General features: G+C 33.6%; 1 protein-coding gene across 1 annotated transcript in view; it reads left to right on the forward strand.

Moving 5' to 3' along the window:
• Positions 1-13,071, forward strand: part of Mmp16 (matrix metallopeptidase 16) — a 257,943-nt gene extending 244,872 nt beyond the window's left edge. The window contains exon 10 of the mRNA XM_005328635.4: positions 2,916-13,071. Coding sequence (XP_005328692.1) covers positions 2,916-3,250 — 335 coding nt within the window. The 3' untranslated portion in view covers positions 3,251-13,071. The remainder of the gene's footprint in view (positions 1-2,915) is intronic.
• Positions 13,072-16,338: the final 3,267 nt, after the last annotated feature.

A 16,338-nucleotide genomic window follows, 5' to 3' on the forward strand; every position in this document is an offset into this window, starting at 1 on the left:
AACCATCTTAACAATTTTTCTTTCTTCTTTTTTCCTCTTTACTTTTAGTTCCCTAAAATAACCGCAATAGTCCAAATTAGATTTGACTCTTTCAGAATACGGTAGAATGATTTCTTAACATAGATTACCTCACAGTGTTTTTCACACAGCAGCATTGGTTTTTAACTGTAATAAAATCATAGTAAAGAATCAACCCCTCCTTCAAATTATTCCTACATTTGTTGTCAAGTCACACTTTTCGAATATTCTATTTTTTTCTTTGGAATTCCCTTTTGAAAGAGACACAAAATTCCAATTTTAATCATCATATTTTGTTTTACCATTTGCAGCCCCATGTTTGGCCTATTAACATAATTTTGTCCCCTGGTTCCGTCAGTTTGGTGTATTTATTCTTCCCCTCAACACTCACTCTCTGTTAAAAATACCACAAGTTTGATTTAAACAAACATTTCCACAGGAGTCAGTTTATTCACAAATATTTACCAAACACTTAACTGCCTACCAATAAACATGTAAAAGCCCAAAATAGGACATAGAGGCACTGCCATTGGAGAACATCCATTCACCACTACAACTGCAATGAACTGTCATTACATTTTTAGGATGAAGCAATAGAAAACTAACTAGTGAGATCTGGCCAAACATAAAAGAAAAAAGCATCATCAAAGTATACATTGCAACCTCACTGATTTCTTTCTGAAAATTTTAATTTTTATCATATGCAGGAGCATGACATCAGAGCTGTTTTTAAAACTGAAAAAGATATAATTAACTAAGCATTTCCTCAACTAATTGACATTTCAGAAGTGAAAAAGGTAAACCTAAATTATTGAGCGAGATAGATTTTACAGAATAAAGGTTTAGCATATTTCTATTACCAATATTCCAGTCTGCTTCTTTCCAACCATATTATTTAACAAACTCCTACAGACTAGATTCCTTATTTCTAACAATTGCTTTCAGTAACTACAAATTCTGTTCCTATATATGTAGTGTGTTACTATAAAATTTGGCTTTTAGAACTGATAAATATGAAATGCCCAGTAGCACAGATAGTAATTAGCTTTGGCTAAAAATTGAAGATGAGGACACTTCCAGCTGTTAGTTTCCAGTTTATAAACATAAGAAGTACGTTCATCTATTTTGAAGGTCTGTTTAATTCTAAATCAGTGCCATTGTTCAACTGTGATCATCTAATGTGCTGTTATTTGGCAGGCCTTCAACATTTCTTCATCCAAGCTTGTTGAGTAATTACACTGGATTTCATTAGTCCGATCAAATACCAGCTCCCTACAGAAAAAATTTGAATCTACATACACCTGTTTTCACTTGGCAAGTTGCTCTGATTGCAGGACTGTCCTTCGAAACTAAAAGCCACAGCAGATTTTCATGGCTTTGAACAGAAAGACTTCCAAAAGGAAGTTGACCTGAAGTGATAGTCTATCCTTTCTGGAATTATTTTGTGCAATGTTGGAGTTCTTTATTTCAGGGGTGACATTTATTGCAACCTTTGATATTAAACCAACAACATCATTCATTGAGTGTTTAGACTTTATACACTTTATACGTATAAAAAAATATTTAAATCCTGCTTTCACCATGATACATATGTGTGTATGTGCATAGACATATATGTGTATATGCATATCATATATGTATATATTTTTTAAATCTACAACCCTCAATATATTTGTCTGAAAAAAATGAGTAGTAACTTCTACTTGACCAAGCAGTTGTGAGACTTAAAAGAGAGGGCACATACTAAGTTTCTACACTTGCATCTCCCATAATTACAACATCAGATATTTCATTTTTTCTTAGTTTTATTTCAAAAACAAGAATTAAGTCCAAGTAGCACAGCCAAAGAAACTTGACATAAAGGAGCTATAGACAGAAGAAAAGAGTAGATATCTGCCTTAAAAAAAATTAACAGCAAAGCAAAGCAAAATTATTTAGCAAATAATCCTAAATGCATACATATAATTTATTTGTCAGGAGCTCACAAAGTGAGCATCCAGAATGTTTTAGAACATGAATCATATATATTGCTGAGTTCTTTGAGCCTTCCACATACCATCTCCTCCCCCAGGAATTGTAAGTTGCTTAGAAGTATCAAAGTTATAAATGTAGATTTGTTTATTCCTAGAAAGATTAATAAGGGCTTTTAAACACTCTATAAAATATAATTAGTTGACACAAATTTAACATAAACTAAGTACAAATAAGTTAAACAACAGGGAAAAAAGAAAGGGAAAAACAGATGTGGCCTAGAGCCAAAAATGAGGTTAGCACACAAAATACTATGAATATCTATTTATTTGTTAAGATTTTTAGCAGACAAAAGAAAACACCTCCAGTTTTATGATTTATAATGATTTCTTGTCCAAATGACAAAAGAAAACCTATTTTTTGGAGGAGTACAATGATGCCTGATACTAAGACTATAAGAAATTTCCCTGGAGGTGTGGAGAGGTGAGAAGCTGCTTTATAAAATGTATTGAACAGTGTCTTCGGTGGCAGCCTGAGGGTAAAACAGTGTTTCCATTTATAAGGCTGTTTCAGTTTCTTTCAGTATAGGTTGATGTCATCACACTAATGTGTGATTCTGTGCCAGCACACCATAAGCCAACAAAAGGATAAAGTTTTCTAGTGCAGAGGTGTAGATGTGACTTCCAGCTCATCATCCTCCAGCATCCTCTGTAGATCAAATCTCTCTCTGCTGAGCTTTCCATGGGTATTAGAAGGCACAGTTCCTGGAGCACAACAGTTGAACTGAGGATAGGTTTTCTTCCTACGAAAATGGAAGGGTCTTAAAATACACCTTTTACAAATTAGCTTCTGTCATTAGCATTCCTATACTTACAGACTTTCACCAATAAGTGGTATCTGTGTGTATGTGTGTTTTCCCCCCGCAGGCTTTACATATTTCTACAAAGGAAAGGAGTATTGGAAATTCAACAACCAGATACTCAAGGTAGAACCTGGATATCCGAGATCCATCCTCAAGGATTTTATGGGCTGTGATGGACCAACAGACAGAGATAAAGAAGGACACAGCCCGCCAGATGATGTAGACATTGTCATCAAACTGGACAACACAGCCAGCACTGTGAAAGCCATAGCTATTGTCATTCCCTGCATCTTGGCCTTATGCCTCCTTGTATTGGTTTACACTGTGTTCCAGTTCAAGAGGAAAGGAACACCCCGCCACATACTGTACTGTAAACGCTCTATGCAAGAGTGGGTGTGATGTAGGGTTTTTTTTCCCTTTCTTTCTTTTTCCAGGAGTTTGTGGTAACTTGAGATTCAAGACAAGAGCTGTTATGCTGTTTCCTAGCTAGGAGCAGGCTTGTGGCAGCCTGATTTGGGGCTGACCTTCCAAACCCAGAGGGTTGCTGGTCCTGCACATGAGTGGAAATACACTCATGGGAAAGCTTCCATGATGCACAGTATCTGCCGTTCTTCAGTCCTTTGTCTTTCTTTGTCATTCAGTTATAGGCCTTTCCTCTGCACGCTCAATGCCCAGTCAAATTTCAGGATTAACTAAAGAAGAGGAAAAAAAAAAGAAGAAAAGATTCTTCTTAAAGGTTTTAAATATTATTTTCCTTCTGAAGTCTGAGCCCATTTGGGGGAGAGAGAGAGAGAAAAAAAAAAAAGCAAAAGAGAAAAATCCACAATTTTTGCTTTAAAGCAAAGGAAAAAAAAATGTTTAAACAAAAAGTCCACAATTGAACTTTCAGGAAAGTGTGAAGACCCAAAACAGCTTTGTCTCCAAAGAAGATAGCTCTGTGACTGCTATGGATAATCTCCTGCGCATCATTTTGTCAGGTGGGAGATCTGGATACACAGGCAGGACTTTAGACTGTCGGGACAGCCATTTTCCAACAAACAAGGGGCCAAAATATCTGCAATATAGTAACAGCCTTAATAATACATCCATTTTTCGTTTTATACAGCTGTTCTCAGCTATGTCCTCAATGTTTCATCACATTTCTATTCATACCTATATTCAAAACAGGACCTTTGAATTGTTTTGAAGTGTTTCTAAACCCTCTCTTGCCACCTGACCCCTCTATCATTGTGATAATATCCCCAGGTTGTATTTAGGCCAATGCCCCAGGCCTTCCATGGGTCTGTCAGGAATATTCATTACAAAGCAGAGCAAGAAGCAGTATGTTTCTGAAGTAGATTAAAGTGACAGTTATTTTGCAAGGATTTGTAATTCTAGTAATATATTGGTGTAACCCTTTGAGAACTATCAGACCAGCTTTCAGAGTCTTAGGATTGTCAGTGTTGCTATGTGGTAAATTGTAGAACTGGCCAATGTTAAAAACAGTGATAGGTTCAAGAAGTTCCAGTTTTTAAAACATATCCCATAACCTCCTTGTAATTCTAAAATGATTTACAGTACTACATGAATACACTTATAACGAACAGCAATGATGTTACCTGCCCAAAATTTTCTGGCAAATAAAAAAGATATTTTGTTAACAGTATCTCCTAAGAGTGAAATTTTATTTGAATAACTGTTTATGGCAACCTAATTCTTTTTTTTTTCCTTAGACATATTGAATTCTTGTTTTAAAATCCATTGCATGAGAATTCAATTTGCCTTGGTATACGCAGTTAGCATTGCCATTTTAAAAATGAATTAAAATGATGACTCTGAGGTTGCATGAATATCCTCCATTGCATTACCTACTGCATGTCAACCATAGTTCTCAAAGGGTTAGTATGGCTTCTGGCATTTTGCCATCCATTTGATCACTGACAGAGCCAAGAGACCACCAAAGCATTTCATTGTTGAGTGTAATTTGTCCTAAGAGCAGTATTGTCATTTTCATGTGACCTGCAGAGCAGGTTTGTATCAATATTTTTTTCCTAGAGAAAAGTCAGCAACTGACAGACCTCTTTATTGATTTTTAGGAGCTGCTTCTTGCAGTGAAAGGCTTTACAGCCACTGGGCTGTGAACTTATTAGAGATGGTCAGGAGGAATGCACCCCATGAGTCAGACATTGGCTTTGTGTGAAAGCCAGCTTTTGAGGGGATTAGCTTTTGAAACAATGAACAGCTTGCCTTGAACTTGATTATTGATCTGTTGACTGTCATTAACAACAACTTAAACATTGTCTTCTGTGAAAATTTTCCTTGAAGAGTCCTGTTCTATGTCTTTGCCCTTTGACCTTTAACTTGCAAACTGGCACAAACTGAAGGGAATATGGTGTTGCTTCTCCATGGGATTGTTAATTGTTCTCTAAAACCTCTTCAACATGAGCTGTTTCCTTAGAGTGCAGAGAGAAAGAGTGTTGATGGTGGGTCTGCAGATGGACATTTTGTCTTTACATGCACACTCTAAAAATGCCCTTTAGGTAGAAGTGGTTTTTAATTTCCTTTTCATATGATTTGAAGCCTAATTTCATCATTTTAATATGAATTACAAAAAATATAGGAAAAAAAATAACCTCAAATACTTGAATGGCCAGTGTGGCTTTTATATAAAGCAGGAATTTTATACTAGTGAAAATTTCTTACTCATTTGCTAACAATACACATTTCCAGATGATTTTTAATGAGTGTAGGTATACATTCTTATTTGGAAATGGATAGTTTGGCTGCCTTGAATTTATATTTATACTCAACATAGCATGAAAATTAGAATGCCTTTTGGTTAAACTACGTGTTTATGATTTGGTTGGGGAAAATATTTTCTAATCATGGGTGGCATGCTGAAAGCCTTGCAGATTGATATTTCTCATAATCTGAAAATATATACTGTAAGGCTAAGAGAAAAAGAACAGTTAGAAAAGAGGAATGGCTTTATAGCAAAACATTATGCAATGCAGACTATATTTTGACAAGATATCAAAGATGATGGATTTGAGGTCCCAGAAAGCAAGGAAAGAGGACCAGAATAAGCCCTATAGCTTTACTTCAGTGCTTCCATTCTAGATGATGCTGATATTATAAAAAGAGTTAGTCACTGCTAAGCATGGAGGACTTTATACATAAGCTTGTTTGTACAGTGTTTGCTTGTGGGAGGGTTTAATTCTTTCAGGACCTTAATGTCAAGAGAAAAAAAAAATGACTGGAAATTATATTTTGTGAAAGATAGAAATGAGGAACTTTGTCATTTTGGGACACGTGCAAATCATTCAGGAACTCCATCAACCTGCATTGAAAAAAAAATATTTTTTCTCTAAAATGAGAAAGAAACGAAATAAGCAATCTATTGCCTCTTTACTCATTCATCACAATATCCTGATTCATCATGAGACTGTAAGTATATAAGGGCTAGAAAATAATCATAGCATTAAGGAAAGTCTATCATGCTTGAATTCTGGCAAATGTCAAGGATAAGGCTTGAGTCATATTTACTTGAATGTAAGAAGGGGTTTATGTAATAAAAGAAGGTGCATATGGCTGCTCTTTTGAGTAAGACATTGATCAGGCTGTAAGAACACAAGAGATAAGAAAATAATAAGTACAATATAATCACAAACACTGGGATTCCATTTTTTTTTATTGTACACCAGGCACTTTGTAAGGTCTCTAACTCTTCTTCAGTTAAGATTTGGAAAAATATCAATTATAATAAAATAGTGAGAGTGACTAATTGATCTATCATATTAGAATAGTAATTCAAAAACCATATGGGATAAATTACCAACAACATAATGTATCAATCAGTCCTGTTCCAAAGAGACATGCAACCTAAGTAATATTTTTCATCTCATCCCTAACAACTTGTAAAGCTCAGACCTACAGTTTCCTAAGTCAAATGAAAACCCACTTATTCTCACAAAAATATTCTTCTGTTTTGTTATTTCTCAGTACTTTACCTATTATAAACACAGATGTAAACAAGATAATGTTCTTTATATAAAATGTCTCTATAGTTTATAATTTTAGTCAAATATTATTGTTCTGTATATTATTAACTGGACAGAATGAAGTATTAAAAGAGCTGAGCAGCTTGTATTCTCTGAAGCAGAAATTCCACATCACCCTTGTAGAGAAGATTGTAAATTAAACTCTTGACCCGTTTTAGAACAAAGTATCTGCTGATATGGCATTGTTAGCCATTGAATACTGATGCTCTTTACAGTTGCAAGTGTTATATAGCTAACTTAGAGAACATTATGTATTACTTGCAAAGACAACTTCTGTTATCAATCAGAAAGCAAGGCTTTTCTGAGTCAAATATAATAAATTACTAAGTAATGATTACCACAAAATAATTACTAAGTAATAAAGGATACAAACTAGTTTACTGAAATAAGCAAATGTTCCTCTTATTACTGAAATTTCCTATAATCTTTTTAAATTTACACATAATTTGGCTTTTCATATACTATATATTTATTTTCACTTCCTTTCTGTGTGTGATTAAAAACACAATGTGTTTGCTAGGTGTGGTGGCGCATACCTGTAATCTCAGCAACTTGGGAGGCTGAAGCCTCTCAAGCTGTCTTCACAGCATTGAGGACAGCCTCAACAATTTATTCAGTCCCTAAGCAACTCAGTGAGACACTGTCTCCAAATTTAAAGGGCTGGGGACATATGTAGCTCAGTGGTAAAGCACCATTGGGTAAAGCACTGTTGGGTTCAATCCCTAGTAACAAAACAAAACAAAAAAACCTACACACAAACACACACACAATGTGGTGGGTAAGAACATTGCCCAAACTTCTCTGGTAGTTCTAATACATGGATAATGTTGTATATACTGGATCCTAGGAATGGTAATGTAATACTTGCAAGTTCTCCATATTGTATTGCTATCTCTAGTATGGTGCAAATACCCATACTTTGTGGATCTTACAGTAGAATAACCAGTGTATTCATATTGACTAAACTCAATGTGCTGTCTAAAGAAGAATGAATGTTTTGATCAAATAGACTTGTTAAACAAGAGTCATGAAAAGAATCTCTTTTTTAAAAGTTTTCAGAGTAATTTCCAGAAGCTAATAAAGGCAGTGATTCACTGACAGTCTTGAGTCTTTGAGATTCTAGTATGTTCTGGAACAACCTTGTAGATGGTGATGAGCTCTTTTCAGCAAACAGCAAAAGTTTAATTTTTGATGCTCTTAAGAACAATCCCAAAGTATCACATATGTCAAACAGAATATGCCATCTAAACAAAAAAAGTAAAATCAGCTGACATTACAAATGCTGTAAATACAATCTCAGCCAATATATGATATCACTGAAGGTGTCAATCAGCCATATTGGAGAATCTAACCATTCCACTGGATTTCATGAACCTTTGTGATACTGATTTATTGTGACCACAGGAAACACATGCTACAGCATATGTATCTAATTTATAGTTTCCATGTTGCCAGAAAAGGAAACATACCTGCATCAGAAAAGATTTAACAGTTACATTTTAAAAGTTAGAACTTCATATAAAAAAGAAAACAGCAATCAGAGATAGTACCACACCATAAATAATGAAAGCTGTATTTAATAAATATAATGGACAAGGAAGAGGAAGAAAAGAGTCTTTTATAAAATATAAAGACACTATAGCACTTGATAAAACAACCAGTAATTTCACTTTAGCAAGTATAAAAATAGTAGAGAAAATTGCAACTTCAAGCTCTTTGCAGTAGTGATGAATATGCGATATGTCAATGTATATATTTAGCCAGTGGTCATTAGATGTTACCTGCATAAACACATGTGATACTCATGCATTGCCTTCTAGCCCAAAAATTTCAGAAATAGGTGTTCAGTAACCTCCTCCATTGGAAAGATATATAATGTTAGAATCCCCTGAGAAAAGCCATTTCCCTAGAATAGAAATTTACCTCAATAATCATGGAACACAAAACACTTGGCATAGTAGCAAAAGAGTTGCCTTAGTGTTACAGTCTCATCTAAATGTAATCTTCATCTTCAATGTACTGCTCAAATCATTCCTCATTTTTTTCTATTGGTATAATTTTGAAGTAATTCTGAAATATTTCAGATCAGATAAATAACATTCAATTACAAATATCTCTTTCAACATATGTCTACTTTGAAATTTAAACCAATAGTATAGAAAGCCTAAGAATGAACACTAATTTGACACACTTACAGAAACGGAGGGAAAAACACGTTATATCTTTCTTCAGAGCAAGGTATCATCAACCCTTATTTCGCTTCCAAAAACTGAAGGAAAGAATCATGATCAAGAGTAAAACCATAAAGTTTTTGATTTACAGAGATGTTTCTTGAGTATTTTATTTGCTTGTCTTTGTAAAATTTCTGGTAGAATATAGAAGTAACAGTCTTCATTTTTTGATCATAATTGTGAGCTTATAATGGGACATGACGTGTATCGTTTTTTTTAGAACAAAGCTAATTCGTTATACTAAGTAGGGATAATACTTTTTAATGAAAATGAGGACATACCAGTAATTCTGGCCAGTACTTAATAAGAATACAAATTATACATTAAAGACATTTATAAATGGAGGTTTTTGAGGATTCTATGCCTTTTCAATTTAAAGAGCAGTGTGTCTTAGAATTTTTCTTATACTAACATAGTGCTGAGGATAATTTTCAAATTTGTACTCAACGTGTCCTTACATTAAAGGGCACATTGGACAGTGTAGGAAGACACTTTATCAACTAGAATGATGTGCTGATTCACATAACTTTGCCATGTGCTCTGCTATAGAGCTGGATTTATATGCCCTTAAGAAGGGAGAAAAAAATCAGTTAAATATAAATATGAAAATATGATAATTATATCATGTTAGGCCCCTTAGCTTCAGAGCAAGATATCATTAATCTTTACTTCACTTCCAAAAAATGAAGGAGAGAATTGTGATCAAGAAGAAAAGGATAAACTTTTTGACTTATAGAGATGTTCCTTGACTATTTTATTCACTTGTTTTTATCCATGAAAATCTAACCATTTTCATGCCATCACGTCTGTAGCATTTGGTCTGTAGCTAGTTTGGATCCCTGGCACAATATTTTTTTCCACAGGCCTTTTTATACATGCCTCATATATAATTAAGCTTTGGTGAGATGTGACTGCATGCTAGGATGCTTTTTCCTAGGTCAGGATATGGTGCTGCTTGTACTAGCTGTGTTTTATATGAATGTATGTTGCTACATTGACCTGTCTTATCAAGATGTGGATGGAGAAAGCCTGTGTGAGCTGTCTATTGAAGTCACTAGGATGCATGTTGTGTTTGCCATCACGTAATGCCAGTTTTTAATGTTCCCTCTTTAGATATTGACAACCCGTTTTTAAGATAAAACATTGTTTTGCTTGAATTAATGATTTTCTTAGTAATACAAGGGTTATTCTTATCTAGTTTTTTTTTCTTTTTCCTATCACTGAAATAACTTTGCAGAGGCCACATTATTGTCTGTCTTCTCACAGTTCTTTAGTATACGCCACCGCCTAGGCAAAATTATGTTTTGAGTTCTTTTGGTTATTTACTCCTTTGTATCATATGGATTCCATTATTCCTGTGTTCATAAATACAAAAGTTCACAATCTTTGTTACTCCTAAAAACATGACTTCTAAACAAGGGTGAGTGTATGCCTGTTTTTTTCTGCTCCTTCAATTCTGAGATGAGTATTTGTTTGCTTTCTGTTTTTTACTCCAAAAATGAGCTATTTGGGAAGGATATTTTATATTGTGCTGTCTTATCAGTCTCTGCCTATATTTGCATTCCTTTAAATCTCCACCTTGTGTCCTCCATTTTTTTTCCTGTTGTTGCTATACAGATTTCGATTTTTCTCTTCCTCTGTGAAAACCAAAATTGAACAACCTTTTACATCAAAGGTGGCACCCAGGAAATGTCTTTTTTTTTTTTTTTAGTATTTTTCTTCACAAATTTTATGCAAAGATTTAGTCCTTGTCATTTCACACATCCCCAATCTCTGTCATTGGCTTCTAACTTTTATAGAGCTATTCCCCTGAGAAAAGTGAAATGCTGACTATACTGACTGTTGTCTGTTGATAAGACAGCTAAGGAAATTTGTTTCTGCAGAATGTATAATAAATAATTATACAGTAAAGTGAATACCATAATATAGTGTTCTGTTTAAGGTACATCATGGGGACATGAATGCCTAAAGCCTTGATTCTTTGGTCTATTTCCTTTTAAGTGTAAATTACATATACATATATAAGTATAAATGTATGTGTATATGTAATTTACATTTGATGTATACATACATATATTAGAAATAGATAGAATAAAAGAATTAGGGATATTATAGCAGCAGCTTTTCGCTGCATGGGTTGTGACTGCATCAGCATTTCTATTGTGAACCTCTATTTTTCAGGGGTTTTAGAGACTTGGCCATAAAAATTTGCTTCAAGCTTAAAAGTCTTGAAAGATTTTTTTTTAGGTATCTAATTTTAACAAATATATCTTGTTTTTTTATATTATAGGTGGGAAATAAATGGAGTTTACTAGTTCAATTTTGTGCTGAGATAACTTTTAATAAACTTAATTTTCTAACAAAAATAAAATCTAATTAGTTCATAGTTTATTGATGGTTTTTAAAAGAATCAAATATTATGGACATTGAGAAATTTGCCTGCTTCATCAGTGTAGTAACGTATTTTCAAAATGTTTTAAATCTTATGTACCTATATTAACATTATCTTGATTCCAGTAGTGAATCAGTATGATAATGAATGCAGATAACATCCATATAAGCAATCTGGTAGTACAGATTTGGAAAAATATAGTGTATATGAGATATATATGTATATATATGCAGATATATATACATGTATATGTATTTACTAGAAAGATTAAGGGGGATAAGCTCCCATGAACCTAGTTTGTCAAATAAATATTATATATTTTTTAAAAATTACATAGTAATTTATCTTTCAGAGTCCAAATGAGATGCAAGCAATTGCAAAGGAAAAAGAAAAGTTGTCTCTTGGGTAAACAATACACATTTTAAATGGAAAATCATTTTCCTTTCTATGTTGTGTTTATGGGAAATTAAAAGAATAAAAATTAACACAGACTTTATTTAAATATAACATTAAACTGTGAAGCAGGGAGAAACACCAGGAAATTAAAATTTTAGGCCATTATCTTGTGGTTGTCTGAAAATGCTTTGCCTTTTTTATAATTCCCCCTGATGTTTTCAGTTATGGAGAGAGTATTGAACTCTTACCGTTAAGTTTCTGGATTGTTCACTTTACACTATACACTCTTTTGTTAAGTTTTTGATTATATGTAGTCTTATGTGTACAAGGAATGAAATAAATAACACATTTATTTGCCAAATGAATTTTAAGATTTGCAGGTTGTGTTTTTTGCCCATACAGGATTCTATACATTTACACCATCTTAAATCTGGCAAATATATATATATAATTTTTTTCCTGATAGCTTCTACCGACAAACACAAAGCTTGTTTGTGTGCAAATATAAGGCTAAATAAATGGTGCTAAAGTGTATTATGACTGTCAGATATAATCAGGCAAAATTTTGTGGTGCTTAAATTAATTTTTTCATTGATTTATTGATCAGTGCATTGAACAGTGTTTATTCACCAGTTGTCTTTTATTAGTAAATCAAGGCCTCATAGCACATTGTTAAATAAAATGGTTGACTAGTTGACTAGTCTATGTAACAGCTCACCAAGCTATTATCTCCTTAACTCCTTATAATGTTGTGTCATTAAAGGTCAAGGGGTCATGCTATTAATCTCATTCTACAGACCATTAACATGACTGAACATTTTCACAAAGTACTTATGTTTACAATGCTATAACCCTTTGACTGCTGCGGCAACCTTTAACCACACAAATGTCACAAGCTAGAATCATCAGCATGGTTCTTGCCATGGCAATCAAAGAGTTAAGGGCTGTGCAGTGATTTGTTTTGTATTTATTAATTTATATTTATTTCATTTCCATTCAAAGTGGGGACTAGGGGTGGGGCAGTTTTTGTCTGCTGTAAGTGTCTTAACCTAGGGAAGGGTTAAATGGCTTTTTATACTATTGCATCTTCTGTATTTACCATCAATTCATTGTGTTGTAATTAAAAAAAAACCTGTCAATAAATAAGAGAACAGAAAAATGGTTCATAGATATTGTGGTTTTACTCAATGAATGATATACTCACATTTATGACTGATATGTAGGATATCATCTAGGGCAGAAGTCTTTACCATCTACATATTTCTAATTATTTTGAAACAAATTGAATGTACTTGAGTAATTGAGAGCAGCATCTCCTTTTGCCTGAATGAGCAAGTATATTAAACTGACCTCATGAACTAGAGAACCATATAATGAATCACTAGATGAATATAATTGTGAGTCAAAGACAGAAGCAGAAAACATCACTGTATCAAATATATTTCAGGCAAGTGCCTATGAGCATAAGACATATTAAGATTTCCTGGAACCATCAAAAAGGATAAAAGATAACTTTCATATAGGTGAGTTTAATCAATTATTAAAGGCATACATCCTAACTGTTCAAATAAAATTATTCAAGGGAATTAATTTTTATATCAAATCTTTGGCACAATCCCATATAAATATTTCCCTCTCCTTCTTTGTTTTTGTTTTTGTTTTCCTGCTGAAGATGAAACCCAGGGCCTTGCACATGCCCAGCACAGGCTCTCCCATTTAGCTATATCCCAGCCTTTTTTTCCTTTTAATAGTAGGTTTGTAGAAGAGGGACCCATCAATAGAGAACTGACCACAGAGAGAAAACAAAACTGAGGATAAACATTTTAATATTTAAGATCTTAATAAATGGTCTTGAACACAGAATCTATTGGAAGATGTTTTTAAGAATATCAGGTAGTTGCATATAGTCAAGTGCTAGACCAAGAGCTTTCTGAAACTCAAATGCAGAATGTGTCCATAGTTTAAAAGGGCATCTGAATTTCAGAAAGGAATTCAGAGTGCAAATAAAGTAAAAATATATTCTCTCATGCAAAAGTCAAGATGTATCTGTACACCTAGAAATTAGTCTTATAAATTTTAATCCATATGCAAAAGAGGAGTTCTAAAGCAGGGTAACCAACAAGATCACAGAGATTTAATTGCTTAAAGTAACAAAAAGTAGACTAGAGACAACTTTTTGTATTAAGTTTTGGGGCCCCTGAAAAAGTGGAGACCTCTGAAGACTTTAAGAAGAACTATAAACAAAAGTTGTCAGGTTTTACACCAGGTTGAAGAATCTGCAGTTTAACTTACCTGCAATATAGATTATTTGCAGAAGACTTTTAGTCAAAAGATAACGTTTTTTTTTTTTTGTAAAGTCATTAGTTACATAACTAAAAGCTATTAAGGATATTAAATCACAAATAGAAAGCCAAATCTAAGTGAATCTTCCTTATTCTTATCAAAGAAGAAAGAAAACTAGAAACATCAATCTGATCCAGTATAGCATTCATTTTTATGTACAAGGGTTTGTTAGTATCAAAATTTACTTTATGTGTGGTATTGAACACATAAACATCACATAATTTTTGTCATAATCAAAGTCCAAATCTACTTGTGAAAAAGAAAACTCCAGATAAGTTTATAGAGAACCTACTGCACCACAGGAACATGAATAGGATTTACCAAGTGGGATGGTAATGTCTGTGCACCTTAAATCACCTGTTTCTTAAAGTATTTGAATGGGCATAGTTTCAAACAACTTTATGTTCTCTGAAATTAGTTACCTCAGTCCACCACTAGCTCCCCAGCCCTCTGCTCCTTTGGCCTCCTCTTTCTTCTCCCTTCCCCTTCCTTTCCTTCCTTTCTTTTCTTTTTTCCTCCTCTAATTGTTCTTAGTCTACTCCTTTTTATCTTCTTTATTCACTTATTATTTCCTTCTTTTTTTTAATTTTATGGCTCTTCTCATCCCTCTACTATACCTACGTATTCAAAGGTCAACGAAATATTTATTACTAAATTGAGTCTTTCTCATTCCCTGTGTCACTTGGCTTATCCACAGTATTTAAGACCGATCATTACTCAGTCAGTACTTTTTCTAGACAGTTCCTTGGTGGCAGGCATACCATTTCTTATTCCTCTTCTATCCCGAAGGCCTGGTAGAATACCTGGTTCATAGTCAGCCCTCTGTGAAATGCAGCCTTGTAGACATTAGAGTTTACACTCTTTCCCCTCACAATGTGTAACATTTTAAACTAATTCTTGTGAGTTTACATAAGTCTCCCTTTATGATCTTCATCTCTTTCATTCTACATTAGCTCCTGGACCCTCCACTCACAACTATGGCTTAAGCTTTATGGTTACCATGGGCAATGAAATCCAGATTCATAATTTCCATCCATTTGCTGGATAAATTAATCTGGCTTTTGTTTAACTTTCCATTTTCAGTCCACTGCCTATAAAATTCTTCACCATCCTTTCCCTCCATACCCAAATGAGATACTTCTTTCTGAGTTGTCTAATTCTCCTATTGACATTAGATTTTCTTGATTACTTATCCATTAAAATTCCAAGTGTTCCTGGCCTTCTCCTTTCTTCCTCTGCTGCACAGGCCCTCTTAGACATTTGCCACATCTATGAATTCTACTTCCAAGGTATCTTGAGCATCCGATTTCTTCTTGACATTTTTATCCTATTTAGTTAGGGTCATTACTTCTTGACTTTTCAGTCTTCTTGCCTAACTCAATCTCTTCCAGCTCATCTGTACATCCTGGAATAACAATCTTCTCAAAGTAGAGTTCAAATCATATCAATCCACTATTAAGAACAAATATTTTTTTTATTCTGACACTTCAAAACCTATTCTCTACTGATCTTTCAAGATTTTTTTCTAGTACATATTTCTATACCCCAAATAATCCAGGTACTTGCCATTCCTCATCCATGGTTTGGTTCATGGATTTCTCTCCACTTGGAATTCCAACTTGCCTATCTTTGTCTTTCCTGACCTCACTGAGTAAATAAAACTTGCCCACCTTTGAAAATTTGTGTCATCTCTTTGCATGGTGTTTTGCTTAGGATGACCCCAGAATAATTAATATTATTTCCCTTTCCCTTTAAAAGTGTCCAAATGTTATTAATAAATGATATGATCATACTCTTATTCAACTATTAAAGTTTATAATTTTATGTGAACTTGTTTTTATTATTTCCTGTTAATCTGAGTTTTCTGGGCATTGTATTACTATTATTATTGTGGTTTTTTTTTTTTTTATTTTTCCCCACCTGCTGCAACATCTAATGCAGTGCCTTGTTTAAAGTAGGAGCTCCAGAAATGTGTATTGAGTTAAATCAAAGTATATTTTTTACTGTAATTAGCATTACAGAAACTTTATTTTGCTTTGTAATACATTCTCTGACCTATTTTCTGCAAATTTTATGAATAAAGAT

Source organism: Ictidomys tridecemlineatus, chromosome 7 (genome assembly GCF_052094955.1).
Source record: "Ictidomys tridecemlineatus isolate mIctTri1 chromosome 7, mIctTri1.hap1, whole genome shotgun sequence".
Lineage (NCBI taxonomy): Eukaryota > Metazoa > Chordata > Mammalia > Rodentia > Sciuridae > Ictidomys > Ictidomys tridecemlineatus.